The 12852-nt window shown below is 55.5% G+C and overlaps 5 protein-coding genes across 5 annotated transcripts; 2 read left to right on the plus strand and 3 right to left on the minus strand.

The window, feature by feature from the left end:
- Nucleotides 1–125: 125 nt before the first annotated feature.
- Nucleotides 126–1562, minus strand: LTHEOB_9569 (Lyr family protein; the record flags this gene model as incomplete). Its single annotated transcript, XM_035519170.1, has 1 exon — nt 126–1562. The coding sequence occupies one exon, from the start codon at nt 1560–1562 to the stop codon at nt 126–128; it is 1437 nt and encodes a 478-aa protein (XP_035368796.1).
- A 1351-nt stretch (nt 1563–2913) lies between these two features.
- On the minus strand, nt 2914–3771 carry LTHEOB_9570 (Iron-sulfur cluster biosynthesis protein isd11 protein; the record flags this gene model as incomplete). Its single annotated transcript, XM_035519172.1, has 4 exons — nt 2914–2923; nt 3008–3120; nt 3392–3556; nt 3727–3771. 4 exons carry the CDS (start codon nt 3769–3771, stop codon nt 2914–2916), a joined length of 333 nt encoding a protein of 110 aa, XP_035368797.1.
- A 415-nt stretch (nt 3772–4186) lies between these two features.
- LTHEOB_9571 (Pre-mRNA splicing factor) lies at nt 4187–5768 on the minus strand (the record flags this gene model as incomplete). Its single annotated transcript, XM_035519173.1, has 2 exons — nt 4187–4488; nt 4544–5768. 2 exons carry the CDS (start codon nt 5766–5768, stop codon nt 4187–4189), a joined length of 1527 nt encoding a protein of 508 aa, XP_035368798.1.
- A 1076-nt stretch (nt 5769–6844) lies between these two features.
- LTHEOB_9572 (Protein mannosyltransferase 1) lies at nt 6845–9825 on the plus strand (the record flags this gene model as incomplete). The annotated part of the gene is made up of 5 exons (XM_035519174.1): nt 6845–7092; nt 7155–7444; nt 7497–7780; nt 7831–9294; nt 9346–9825. 5 exons carry the CDS (start codon nt 6845–6847, stop codon nt 9823–9825), a joined length of 2766 nt encoding a protein of 921 aa, XP_035368799.1.
- Nucleotides 9826–10607: 782 nt separating this feature from the next.
- On the plus strand, nt 10608–11967 carry LTHEOB_9573 (Nuclease s1; the record flags this gene model as incomplete). The annotated part of the gene is made up of 4 exons (XM_035519175.1): nt 10608–10955; nt 11153–11328; nt 11389–11687; nt 11783–11967. The coding sequence occupies 4 exons, from the start codon at nt 10608–10610 to the stop codon at nt 11965–11967; spliced, it is 1008 nt and encodes a 335-aa protein (XP_035368800.1).
- Nucleotides 11968–12852: the final 885 nt, after the last annotated feature.

A 12852-nucleotide genomic window follows, 5' to 3' on the forward strand; every position in this document is an offset into this window, starting at 1 on the left:
GGTTACACGCAGAAGCAATGCCTCCTGTTTATACCAAACAATAGCCGTGGCCAACGGCTTCTCCACACCTTTTACCCAATCCAGTTTACCGGCTACCCAAACCCCAACAATTTCCAATCGGCACCTCAGTTGTTTCCTTCATTCTCCAATTGTTGCTCCAGGCTCCCAAAAATATCCAACTCACTCTCAACTGCTTGACCATCGGCTGCCCCCAGCGGCCCCGTCTCGGGTAGCGCAACCATTGCATCGATATCCATAGCCTCGGGCTCTGGTTGCTGCTCGGCGGGCCGCGGCTCTGCCGGCTGTGTAGGGGGCTCCGCTGGAGCTTCTCCCTTCTGTTCAGGTGTTTTCTCTTTCGGGGGTTCTTGAGGTTGTTCGGGCTTTTGTTCTGATGGGGCCTCTGGCGCTGAAATCGGCTGATCCACTTGTTCAGGTTCTATCTTAGTCTCCGTCGTTTGGGGTGGAGTGGCCGATTTCTTCGCCGGAGGGGTAGGCGTTTTGGTCTTGCGTTGTTCCGAGTTCTGACGGCTGTTGCTGCCGGGTGCTCCTGCGAGCGGGAGATCCGGTGAGCTTGACGCATCCCGGTCATCGGAGCTGGCGCGTCGTTTCTTGGGAATAACCTGTTCGGGCGCAGTGGGAAGGGCCTCAGTCGTAGCAATTGGCGCCTGCGCTCCTTCAGGCGGGACAGATGTAGAAGCTGACTCAGTGGGGCCTGGTGCAGGAGCCGGAGTGGCCGATTCTTCCGTCTTGGGTAGCGGCGTATTCACGCCGGGAGTCGGTGACCCTTCGCGGTTCTCATCGTCCTCCTCATCACCCTCGGAGCCCTCGGAGCCTTCCTCATCGTCGTCTCCACCCTCGGCCATCGGCGTGTCACCTGGAGCAGGGGTACCCTCGCTTTTAATATTCGGGTCCCCGCCCTGTGCGCTGCCATCGGCTCCAGTTGTTGCACCGTTGCCACCCTCGCCGGGAGTGAACATGACCTTCTTCCGACCCCTGCCAGGTCCCTTCTTAGGCTTTCTGCGAGGCGGGGGCGGCCTGCGCCTCGGGGGAGTTGGCTGATTTGCTACCACGACACCTTCAGCGTTGACGATACCAACGCCCTCAACCACAGTTCCGGGAAGAGCCTCTTCTGGAGCCGCCTCCTTCATTTCCGCATCTTCTTCAGCGACCTCTCCCTCCACTGTTTGCCCTTCAGGCACCAGAACTTTGTAAACATGAACACTCCCATCAGCGTCAGTCTTCTTGACTTTGGTTTCTCTCATCGGCCCGCTGGGCACGGAATGGCCGTTCGTGCTCTGCCTCGAAAATGCCGATGGCAGGCCTTTCCTTCTCTTAGCAAGGTACTCCGGCTCCGGTTCTTCCATGTGGCGGGGGACCTGGGACCATTTCTTGGTAGTGTAGCCGGTTTGAGGTTCCTTAGTAGTTGTTGTCTCCTCCTCTTCTTCACCCTTCTCCTTCTCCTCTTCATCTGGTGGGGTTGGCAGTTTGTAGAGCCTCCCAGCTCGTGCAGCTCGTAGTAATATCTGGCTGTGGTCTGGTAATAGCTGCGAGTCGCGTGGCATCGGAGGTTCAGGCCAGTCGTCCTTTGACAGCGGCTGCTGATTTTGATTGATTGTGGGGCCAACCGTGGTCTCTGCTTGCCGCCATTGGCGGATTGGCAGACCTTCAAAAACGTCATGGTCGACCTGACCACGGCCGGACCGGTTGCTTCGGCCACTTGGACGGAACTACCGGGAAAGTTAGAAGAGTCGGACTATTTGACTTTGAAAACGAAAGGGAGTATTGGGATAGGAAGGAGTTAATTGTCGTAAGAAAAGCGAGGACGGATGAATTGAGCAACTGTGAGTTATATCCAACACCCGTGTAATGGGAACCTCGTCGATAGAAAGCACAACACTCAAGGTAATGAGAAATAATGGGCCCAGGAGCGCAAGAGAATGCCTTCGGTCATCCAAGAAATGGCCCTCCCTGCGGCTGGGAGGCTGATGTATAGTGCCGGGAAAAAGGTAGAGTCCGTGGTATAGTGGACCATTGTAAGTGAGATCAAAGCCATAAGGAGTGTAACGTCAATGCCCTTGAGAGAGATTCCGCGGGGATGGGGGACAAATAACCCGATTCTTCGAATAGACGCTCCAGCAATCGTCGTATTGTGAAATGAAATATCGATGTCGTGCATTGGACAGCCTCTTTGAATAGAAATGTAATGGGAAAACTGCGAGAAAGACTGAACGCGATGCTGAACCTGCGCAGAGGGCACAAGGCTGCAAAGCATCTTTTGCAGGCTTGAAATACGGTGCCTATTTGCGGATTTGAGAGACGATAGACGGTGATATCACCCTGCCGTGGGACGCAGGCGATAATGGCGATACCAGGGTCCTAGCTCGGGAACATTGCAGGTCCAGGTCCAGATCGCGTCGGCCAGATCGGGGGTTACGGGGCGCGCGTGTGCATTCACAGGGGAATAGAAAGAAAAATGAGCCTGACTTACCGGCGCCATGATAAAAGGTTCGCACGTGGGCGAGAGCCAATGTAGTGCGGAGTAGTGATGGGTGAGTACCGGAAGCAGGCGCGGCGCGTGGATGGGTGAGAGAGCAACAGTTGTCGCGAGTCTTGCGCCTGCCAGCACGTGTTGTTTCTAGTCGAGTCCGTGCGCTTTGATATGACTAATCAAGTCTGGGCGCGTCACGATTTTGCCGCCCGCGGCGGGGGCGCCGTCTCAAAGCCGCAGTCGGCATACACAGGAGTGAGAAAAATTACAAGTGCTTCTGTATTATCGCTGATTTACACGCATGACGCCTGCCAGCACGATCCTATCGATACAGTTCCAGCGGAGATTGATATCGTAAATGCCCGAAGTGCCCTCCGCGCCCGTGAATTACAGAAATGCCTCTTCCATCATAATCCAACGCAGATTTAGTCCCAGCTGCATCCGCTCCGTTAGCTCTACCTTTGCTGGCTGTACGACGATGGATGGAGCTAAGAGTGTTGTTATGGAATGGAAACGTACCCTGTATCCTTCTGCCTGACAATCCCGCCCTCTCCACCAGTTTGCTTGCCGGTCTTACCACCTTCTACTACTAACCGGTCAAGCTGGTAGAACTGACTGATGACAGTTTGTCTCTGTGAATCACAAGCGTCAGCAAAGATGCGCGGTAACAATTCAAGAATTGGCCCGACGACGTAGAACTCCGCGATCTCCGAGGATGAGCAACACCGGACACATGGACGAAAGCTAAGCATTTAGTGAAGCGACCTGTACGGCTGCTCTGCTGATGCTCCTTGTCACCGTTTGGCGCACCAATGCGACAAGTGTAGTCCTTTTGTGTCTATCTGTTGCATCCAGCGCATACGACTGGAGAGCACGTCCGACTGCCGAGCGAAAAGAACGCACCTTCAGAGACTGCAACTCCTTCAAGCCGTTTGATATGGCATCTTGTATCTCCCGCGAATCGGTCAGGCGCTGGTTTTCGCGGAAAGCATCTTTCGTCCGACGTAACGCGTACTCGCGGAAGTTGTAGGCAGCAAACTGACGGGCCTGGCGCAGGAGCGAACGGTACTAGAGTGCGAGCGTTGTCAGAAAATTGTTCAGATAAGGCGGCTCCCTAGCAGCAATCGTCCGGATGCAAAAATCAACCACGCGGACAATATGCGATTTTGCGGAGGCGCGACGATTGATGACGGAGGCGATGGGCAACACTGCGACGCGGGCAGTAATTAATGACTCACCAATGAGCGCGCCTGGTATGCGGTGTCTGCTGCGACCGCGGACATACTGGCGACTGTGTGCAAAAGGTGATCCGAAGCGACGGTGGGAGAGAGGCAGGCGATGGCGGAGAGGTGTCGCTGGGCGTTTATGTCATGGATGGAAAAGAAGCTCGCTCGCTGGCCGTTCCTCGGTGCCGGGAATATCTGCGGAGATAAGAGACTACCTAGCACCTCAGCGCCTCAAAAAATCGCCACGTTCCAGTGCTTATGCAAATTCATCATCTTTTTGCTACACCCGGTGCACTAGTATTGCGCATTGCACCATTGCGCCGAACTACCAAAAATGGCTCTGTCAGCCTGATATCCATAAAAGCAAGCCTGAGAAGTCCTTAGCCCCACCAACGCCAGTGATGCTCCTGTTACATGGCCGCCCGCAAACCCATAGCTTCATGTTTTTGTACAATTCTGGATCCGTGGTTCCTCACTGCTTGAACTTCTGGTGAATCTGGCGGATCTGTTCCTGGATGTTCATGCCCTGCATCTGAGCCATCTGGGTCGCATCTGCATTCGTAGGCTGTCCATCGTATCCGTTGGCCGCCCTCTTTCTCCTGGCTTCCTCCTCGGCAGAGATGCGGGCTCCGGTCGTCGGATCGAAGATGTCGTCGCGCTGACTGGCAAGACGCTTGAGATTGTTTGCGACATCTTGCGTCGACAGGTTGCTGGTGGAAAAGCGAGCGTCCGCCTTGGCCTTCTGCTCCTTCCACTGAGGATCGAGGAGCTCGACTACAACGTAGATTAGTATTTGAGTTGACATGGAAAAATACCGGTATGAACTTACTCTTCATGTGCTGCTCGAGCTCGTCGACGTCAATCAGCTGGTTGCAGTTCGGGCAAGCGGTCTGATTAGCAACCTTGCGCTTAGCCTGGGCTCTCGGTACGTAGTCGCTCCTAATCTTCATCTGCGGCGGTCCAGCCTTGGCAGCAGCCTGAGCGTGCTGCGCCCGCTCCATCTGCTCCCTCCTCTCGCGAATGAGACGCTCCTCCTCCTCCTCTTGTGCCGTGCGTTGGGGGATCTGGCCTGTCGCATACGTTGCCTGAGGGTGAGGTTGGTAGGGCAGAACTTGGGGCTGGGGCATTTGGACGGCCGGGGGAGGTTGATTCCATTGAGAGAGATCCTCATCGGGCATTGCTTCCTCAATGCGCATGTTGTGGGGGCGAAGGGACATGGCAGCCTTCTGCTCCAGCGAGGCGCTCTGCAGGTCATTGAGTGAGGTCGGAGGTGGGAGCTCCGTCTGCTCATCACCATCGGTGAAGAGCACCGTCTCAACGACGACAAAGTCATGCCAGTCGATCTCGGCGTAGGCGACGCGCTCATCCTCGTCCTTCTGCTCCTTTTCTTGACGCTGCTTCTCTTGGTATTTGGTCCACTCGGCACGTGCCTTGGCCTTCTCAAGCATGTTGAACTTGTTCCTGACGTTTTCCTCCAGTTGTGCCTTGCGCTCCTCCTCATTCTCGCCCGACAAAAGTTCCTTGTACTGCTCGACCAGACGGTTGAAGAACTGGTTCAGGCTGTGTTGGGGGCGAAGGAAGTCAAACTGCGAGTTGCTGGCCTCGCGCTGGGCGAGCTGAGTCGTGAAGGCACGTCCGTTCTTCGCAGTGAAGCGAGCGGTTAGTTTGACGACGTCGAGATCCTGCGCGTTGATGTTTGGCATACGTGCAGAGAAGTGGAACTCGGGCGGCTCGGTCGGGCCTGACGGCCTGGCTTGCTGGATAGCGCCATCCGCACCCAGTTGTCCTGCGCCAGTCTGAGCTCCGCGGCCGCTCTTGTGTTCCTCAATGCGCCACTGGAAATAAGCAAAGAACGGGTCTTCTTCGAAGACGAAGGAGAACTTGGGGTTGGTCCGGTGGTTTGCACGAAGGCGCTCGATGAAGACCTTGCCGTTGCGGGAGACGTAGCCTGCGGTCTTCTCGATTGTTTCGTGGAGTTCCTTGGGAGGGCGAATGACGCCGGCCGGGAGCTGGCCGACTGAGTCGGGCCCGTTTGTAGGGGTGGGTGTCGCCATCGCGGCAGACTCGTCGCGCTCTCAAAACCAAAGGCGGACGCAGCGGTCGGCGTGCGGAGTCTCGGGGGAGAAGGGCGACCGGGTGCGGAGGACGTGAGGATGGTGTCGGCCGCTTCGCGGTTGCATGAGCGCGAGGACGGGAAGCTCGAGGGCAGACGCAAACACGCCGCCACCTTAATCCGTCCCGGGCGGAAGGCGGAGCGGAAAGCTTGGCACCGGGCATTTTTCGACGCCAGGGTCCAGCGCAGCGCACGCCGGCTGAGTCGCATCCGCGGTACACGGAGCATACTGATTATCATTCTTAAATTAGCTCCCAGTGCATTCTACGTGGCGCATTGTACATTCTTTTGCGCGAACCCGTCTACAATGCCTGCCAGAGTGACTTACGTTGCAGCGAGCGTCGCGCAGCTGGCCGATTAGGATTGTCAACCAGACACCTCTGCCTTCCAGAAGGTCGGACCCAACCATTAAGAGATCAATTGTCCAATGGTACGCCTAAGGCCGTTGGGCGGATGGTGTGCGGCGGGGACCTACTCAACGGCGCGCAAAACGCTAAGGGGCGGAGGCGCGACGCGTCGACACCGGTCCCAACGAGGCACGAAACAACGCGGAGAGGCATGTGGCGGATATGTCTCTAGAACTCGGGCAGCGCAGATCATCACGCAGCTCATATCCTTCACATGCCTCAGTGTGGTTCATGTTGCCCCGCTGGGCTGGAGCCTCGGCGGCATTTTCGACCTATTTCTGGAGCTTGCGCAGGGGCCAAGGCCACCTTGACAAGTACTACGCGGCAAGGGAGATCTCCATCCAATCCCCTGTTCTTCCAGAACTCCATCACCACACCCGTCCCACCGCGGCCAGGTGTCTTCTTCGCCCTTCTTGTCACTCCTTCACACCTTTCTGACACCTCCACCCCCAACTCCGCCCCGCATCCCATCAATTGCCAGACGCCGCTCCTACGCGACGCTGCGCCCATCATCCGCCGTCCTCTTCAGCGCAGGCCAAGCCGTAGCATGCCCGTCGCGAATCAGGCCCAACTCTAAGTTAACGTCTGAGCGTACTCCGGCATATCCGCCATGGGCTCGGAAAAGACGCTGCTCCAGCAGCAGCCCTCGCCGCGCGGCGGTCGAGGCAAATCTCCTGCGCGATCCAAGAATCAGAAATCTCACGCCCGCGACTACACCTCCGAGGGCGTGAAGGACAATGACATTTCCAAGCTGCCCGGCTCCGACTGGCAGCTGCTCGGACTGCTCACGCTGGTCGCTGCCGGCGTGCGTCTTTTCCGCATCTACCAGCCTGGCAGCGTTGTCTTCGACGAGGTCCAGTAAGTTCAGCCGCACCTCTGCGAAACGCTTTTCCTGTATGCTGACAGCGCGCTCTACGTAGCTTCGGTGGCTTCGCCTCCAAGTACATCAAGGGCAAGTTCTTCATGGACGTACACCCGCCGCTTGCGAAGCTTCTCATCACCTTGGCTGGATGGCTGGCCGGATTCGACGGCGACTTCGATTTCAAGGACATTGGCAAGGACTACATCGAGCCCAAGGTTCCGTACGTGGCTATGCGTCTCCTTCCAGCGATTCTGGGAGTCATGACCATCCCCACTATGTTCCTGACTCTCAAGGCTTATGGCGCTCAAACCAACATTGCCGCACTTGGTGCCGGTCTCCTCATTTTTGGTACGGATCAAGCCAATTGATTTTTCTAACACGGCGTCTAACATGAGTACAGAGAATGGCTTTGTCACCCAGTCCCGCCTTATTCTCCTGGACTCTCCCTTGGTCATCTTTACCGCTTTCACCGCACTCAACTGGACTCTCTTTATGAACCAGCACGAACAAGGACCTTCCAAGGCTTTCAAGCCTGCCTGGTGGACATACCTTGTTCTGACTGGTCTGGGTTTGGGAGCCACGGCCAGCGTGAAGTGGGTTGGCTTGTTCACAATTGCTTGGGTGGGAAGCTTGACCATCCTTCAATTGTGGGTCCTTCTCGGTGACCCGAAGAATGTTACTCCGGTAAGCTCTGGACTTTTTCTGTGAGAAATCTGTGTGCTAATTCTTCGCAGCGCCTCTGGTTCAAGCACTTCTTCGCCCGCTTCTTCTGCCTTGTGATCATTCCCGTCGGCTTCTACGTTGGAATGTTCGCGATCCACTTCCTGTGCTTGGTCAACCCCGGTGAGGGCGACGGCTTCATGTCTTCGGAATTCCAGGCTACCCTGAACAACAAGGGTATGGCTGACGTTGCTGCCGATGTCGCGTTTGGCAGCAGGATCACTCTCCGTCACCACAACACCCAGGGTGGTTACCTGCACTCTCACGCCCACATGTACCCCACCGGAAGCAACCAGCAGCAGATTACCCTGTACCCGCACAAGGATGAGAACAACATCTGGCTGCTTGAGAACCAGACACAGCCTGTGCTTCCTGACAACACCACAATTCCCGGACCCGCTGCTTGGGATGCCCTGGATCCTACCTGGGTTGAGGATGGCGCTATCATTAAGCTCTACCACATTACCACCGATCGCCGTCTCCACTCTCACGATGTCCGCCCTCCGGTCTCTGAGGCCGATTGGCAGAACGAGGTTTCCGCGTACGGTTACGAAGGTTTTGAGGGCGACGCCAACGACCTGTTCAAGGTCGAAATTGTTCCCTGGTTGTCCGAAGGAGAGAAGGCCAAGAAGCGGGTTCGCACGATTCAGACGAAATTCAAGCTTGTCCACATCATGACGGGCTGTACGCTTTTCTCGCACAAGGTCAAGCTTCCCGATTGGGGATTTGAGCAGCAGGAAGTCACTTGTGCCCGCGGTGGTACTCTTCCTAACAGCATCTGGTATATCGAGTCGAACGACCACCCCAAGCTCGGCCCTGATGCCGAGAAGGTCAACTACAGAAACCCCGGCTTCTTCGGCAAGTTCTGGGAGCTCCAGAAGGTCATGTGGAAGACGAACGCTGGCCTTACTGAATCTCATGCGTGGGACTCTCGTCCTCCGTCCTGGCCCATTCTTAAGCGTGGTATCAACTTCTGGGGTCAAAACCACCGCCAGATCTACCTCATTGGCAACCCTCTGATTTGGTGGTCTTCTACCGCCGCTGTTGTCGCTTACCTCATCGTCAAGGCGCTTGCAGTTGTTCGCTGGCAGCGTGGATTCAAGGACTACAGCAGCGTCACGTTCAAGCGCTTCGACTATGAAGTCGGCATGACGCTCCTCGGCTGGTTCTTCCACTACTTCCCCTTCTACCTCATGCAACGCCAGCTGTTCCTGCACCACTATTTCCCTGCTCTGTACTTCGCCATCATGGCTCTTTGCCAGATCTACGACTTCGTGACGAACCGCTTCTCTGGACTTGGTCTGAAGCAGCGTCCTGTTATCGGACAAACCGGCGCCGTTCTTTTCCTTGCTGCCTCCATCACTGTCTTCACCCTCTATGCTCCGCTAGCATACGGTAATGCCTGGACCCAGGACCAGTGCAAGGCTGTCAAGTTGTTCGACAAGTGGGACTGGGATTGCAACACTTTCCATACTTCGGTAAGTTCTCCTGCTGCAATACATCAGCTAGCCAACTAACGTTCGAAACAGTATGATCAATATGGACCTTTGTGGGTGCCGAAGCCTTCGAGCACCCCTGTTGCCGAGGCACCTGCGGATCAGCAGGAGCAACCTCAGGAGCAAAAGGTCACTCCCCAGGCTGACAACGCCAACGCAAACATCATCGCTCGCGAGGAGAAGGTTGAGTACCGCGACGAGCAAGGTAACATCCTCAATGAGGAGCAAGTCAAGGCGCTCGAGGGCAAGGTCAGCTTCAAGACGCGCTACGAGACGCGGACGCGCGTGGTGGACGCGGCGGGCCAGGAGATGGAGGGCGAGGGTGTTGCCCCTCCTCACCCTGACGTTCAGGGCCAGAACCCCGAGACGGTGGAGAAGGGCGAGGATGAGGCTAGCCGTCAGCCGCCGGAGGTGTCCGCCAGCGATGACGAGGCCAAGGAGTCCAGTGCTGAGGGCAAGGATAAGGGCGCACCCAAGCCTGCAAGCGAGGCGAAAGAGGCGACCAAGCAGTAACAAGCTCTAATGATACGTGGGGGAAGGGGACGATAAGCTTTTCTCTTGTTTTCCGGCGCATCGGGTCGCTCCGGCGCGCATTTCGACGACGAACACGGTCTTCCGTCTTCTTTTGCCCTTGCGGGGTTTTCTTGTGTTGTAAGATTAGTCTGGATTGGGAGCGGCAGGCAAGGCGTCTATGATTGGGTCTTCCTTGGCCAATGTTCAGTACACTCTCGTCTCAGACGAAAAGAAAAATAGCGAATAAATGCAGGGTTGAGCAAGACAGATCAGCCCAGCTTCCCCGCGCAGCCAGTGGGCCTCGCGTGCGGGAAGCCGTGAAACATCAGGCTCTAGTCGCCGTGCCTTGTAATTTTTGCATGGCCAACCACAGTCAGCGACGGCGCCTCGGGCTCTTATGGTGGCCTCTGCATCGCATGTTGATGCGGCTGCCTCTTTGGGAAAGGTCTCCTTGCGGGGCGCTAGGCGGTACCTGGCATCTCGTCCAGCCCACGGGGCCTGATTCGCTTCGTCTGATTCGCATCTCTTCCTTGCCGCCGGCATTTCTTTTACGATGCCCGGATTGCAGCTACTAATCGCTAACCCCTCCTCCAAATCCGCCGGACCTCACCGATGCTGTAGAAACCAATGCTATCTCTCTGTTGCTCCGTGCGCCACCCATATCTGCTATCATGCAAGTATATAGCAGGCCCCCGATGTCGCTGCTCTTGACGCTGCTTCCACCATCCGCTCGTGGTCAATCCTCCTCCCCAGCAAACTGTCAGTCAACTTGATCATCCACCATGACTCGGCTCCTCCGCACCACTGCCGTCGCCGCAACCCTCCCGTTGCTCCCTGCGGTCGTCAACGCTTGGGGCACGCTGGGACACGAGACGGTTGCGTTCATTGCGCAGAACTTCGTGTCGGCTGACACGGCGACCTGGGCGCAGGGCATCCTCGACAGCACCTCGTCCAGCTACCTGGCTTCCGTCGCCACGTGGGCGGACAGCTACAGGTACACGACAGAGGGCACGTTTTCGGCCGGTTATCACTACATCGATGCCAATGACAATCCGCCCGACAGCTGCGGGGTCGAATTGGAGAGGGACTGCCCGGATTCTGGTTGTATTGTTAGCGCCATTGCCAACTATGTAAGTGGTACTAATCTTCTCCTCTTGTCTGCCTTTTCCTCAGTTCCCTCTTGGTGGGGAAGCAGTCAAGTTTTAGTAAAAATTGATTGGGCATTTTGAAGCCATGGGAGTGGTTTTGAATTGGCGTATATGTGGATTTTTGCAGCAGGCTTCCTCAAGTCTTGACGGACACTGGCTAACAAACTTTTGGTTTCCAGACCTCGCGTGTCCAGTCCTCTAGCATCTCTAGCACGGAGAAGCAGAAGGCGCTGAAGTGGGTTATCCACTTCCTCGGCGACATCCACCAGCCGCTGCACGACGAGGCGCTCGAGGTCGGCGGTAATGGAATCGACGTGACGTACGATGGCGAGAGCACCAACCTGCATCACATTTGGTAAGTGAAATACCTTTTCTTCGGAGGTCTTATTGTAGATGTTGACCGTCGTTGTTACAGGGACACCAACATGCCTGAGCAGCTCGTTGGCGGCTATGCCTTGGCTGACGCCAAGTCCTGGGCCACGACGCTGACAACAGCCATCAAGTCGGGCGAGTACAAGAGCCAGGCCGCCGGCTGGCTCGATGGCATGGACGTGGACGACGCCGAGGCCAGCGCGCTGGTCTGGGCTCAGGATACGAACAAATATGTTTGCTCCGTCGTCCTGCCAGACGGTGTGAGCGCCGTCGAGAGCGGAGATCTGAGCGGCACTTACTACGATGACTCGATCGACACGATTAAACTGCAGGTTGCGAAGGGTGAGTTGTTTTTTCACCCCTCCCCCCTCCTTCCTTTTCTGATGATTTCGTATTGCCTGTTTGAATACGAAGAGGTGCTGATCTGCGGTGAATAGCTGGCTACCGCCTCGCTGCTTGGCTCGATCTGATCGCTACTGGCGAGACTGGCCTTGCGAAGTTGAAGAGGGATGTGTCGGTGAAGCGCGAGGCCTACGTGTTTCCTCCGGAGGGATGGGCGCGTAGGGACAATAGCGCTGAGCGCCAGAAGCACAAGAGGCATGCTATTGGCTGCACTTGTTAAGTGCTTCGATGTAGCATCTAATTATGAGGTTGGCGTTGGTGCATTACCGAAAGGGTTCGGAATGTATGGAAAAATAAAAGTGGTTCTAAACGATGTAGAAGTAGGTTATGAGTATCACCAACGAAATGTTGAAAGCGAGACACGATTCGATGAAGATCACAGCTAATTTTCAAAGACTTATTGACTTTATGAAGTTATTCAATTGAGCGTAAGTTGTGCTGATACTATCAATATTCAATATTAGCTATTCCGCTCGGTACTGATTTACAGCCAAAAAAAAATCCAAACATTATCACTACTCTTTGCATGTGTATCCCTCCGCCTCATAAGCCATACGAACTTATTCAAGGAAACCCATGTCGTCTAGTATCCGTAAGCAACGAAGCCGAATGCCGAAATGTGTTTGTAGAACCCTTCGTTGCACTTCCATCATCCTTTTCCTGTGAACCTCGGCGCTGCAACCCTTTCCCCACTCCTTTAGAACAGCTCCAGTAACAGTACAACGCCATACTAAAAATATTCAGTTCACAGAGATTTATTTCCCCGAAGCCAAGGTCATGCCCACATCGATGTCGTTTAAAGAATGAAAATGAAAAATTGCCACTTGTCCACTTCGATTCTATTGCAGCAAGGGAGAAGCGGTCTACCCGGCTTTTTCCATCCGTCAATCGGAGGGTCTTCGGGCGGCGTTGGCAAAGCATCCGACTTCGAAGTCTTCTGTTGGAATTCAAGCTATTTGTTGCTCGATCGTATCCGGTACGGGGCTCTCTGCTCCAAGAAAGAATGAAATTCGTGGCCCAGTGTCCCTGAGATCCCTTGGAAGAACCGGCTCCGAGTTCACACTTCAGATGTTTTTTGACGGGATTCCCTTTTTTGCCGATACAT

The sequence above is a fragment of the Lasiodiplodia theobromae genome, assembly GCF_012971845.1.
Source record: "Lasiodiplodia theobromae strain AM2As chromosome Unknown scaffold_32, whole genome shotgun sequence".
In the NCBI taxonomy this organism is placed as follows: Eukaryota; Fungi; Ascomycota; class Dothideomycetes; order Botryosphaeriales; family Botryosphaeriaceae; genus Lasiodiplodia; species Lasiodiplodia theobromae.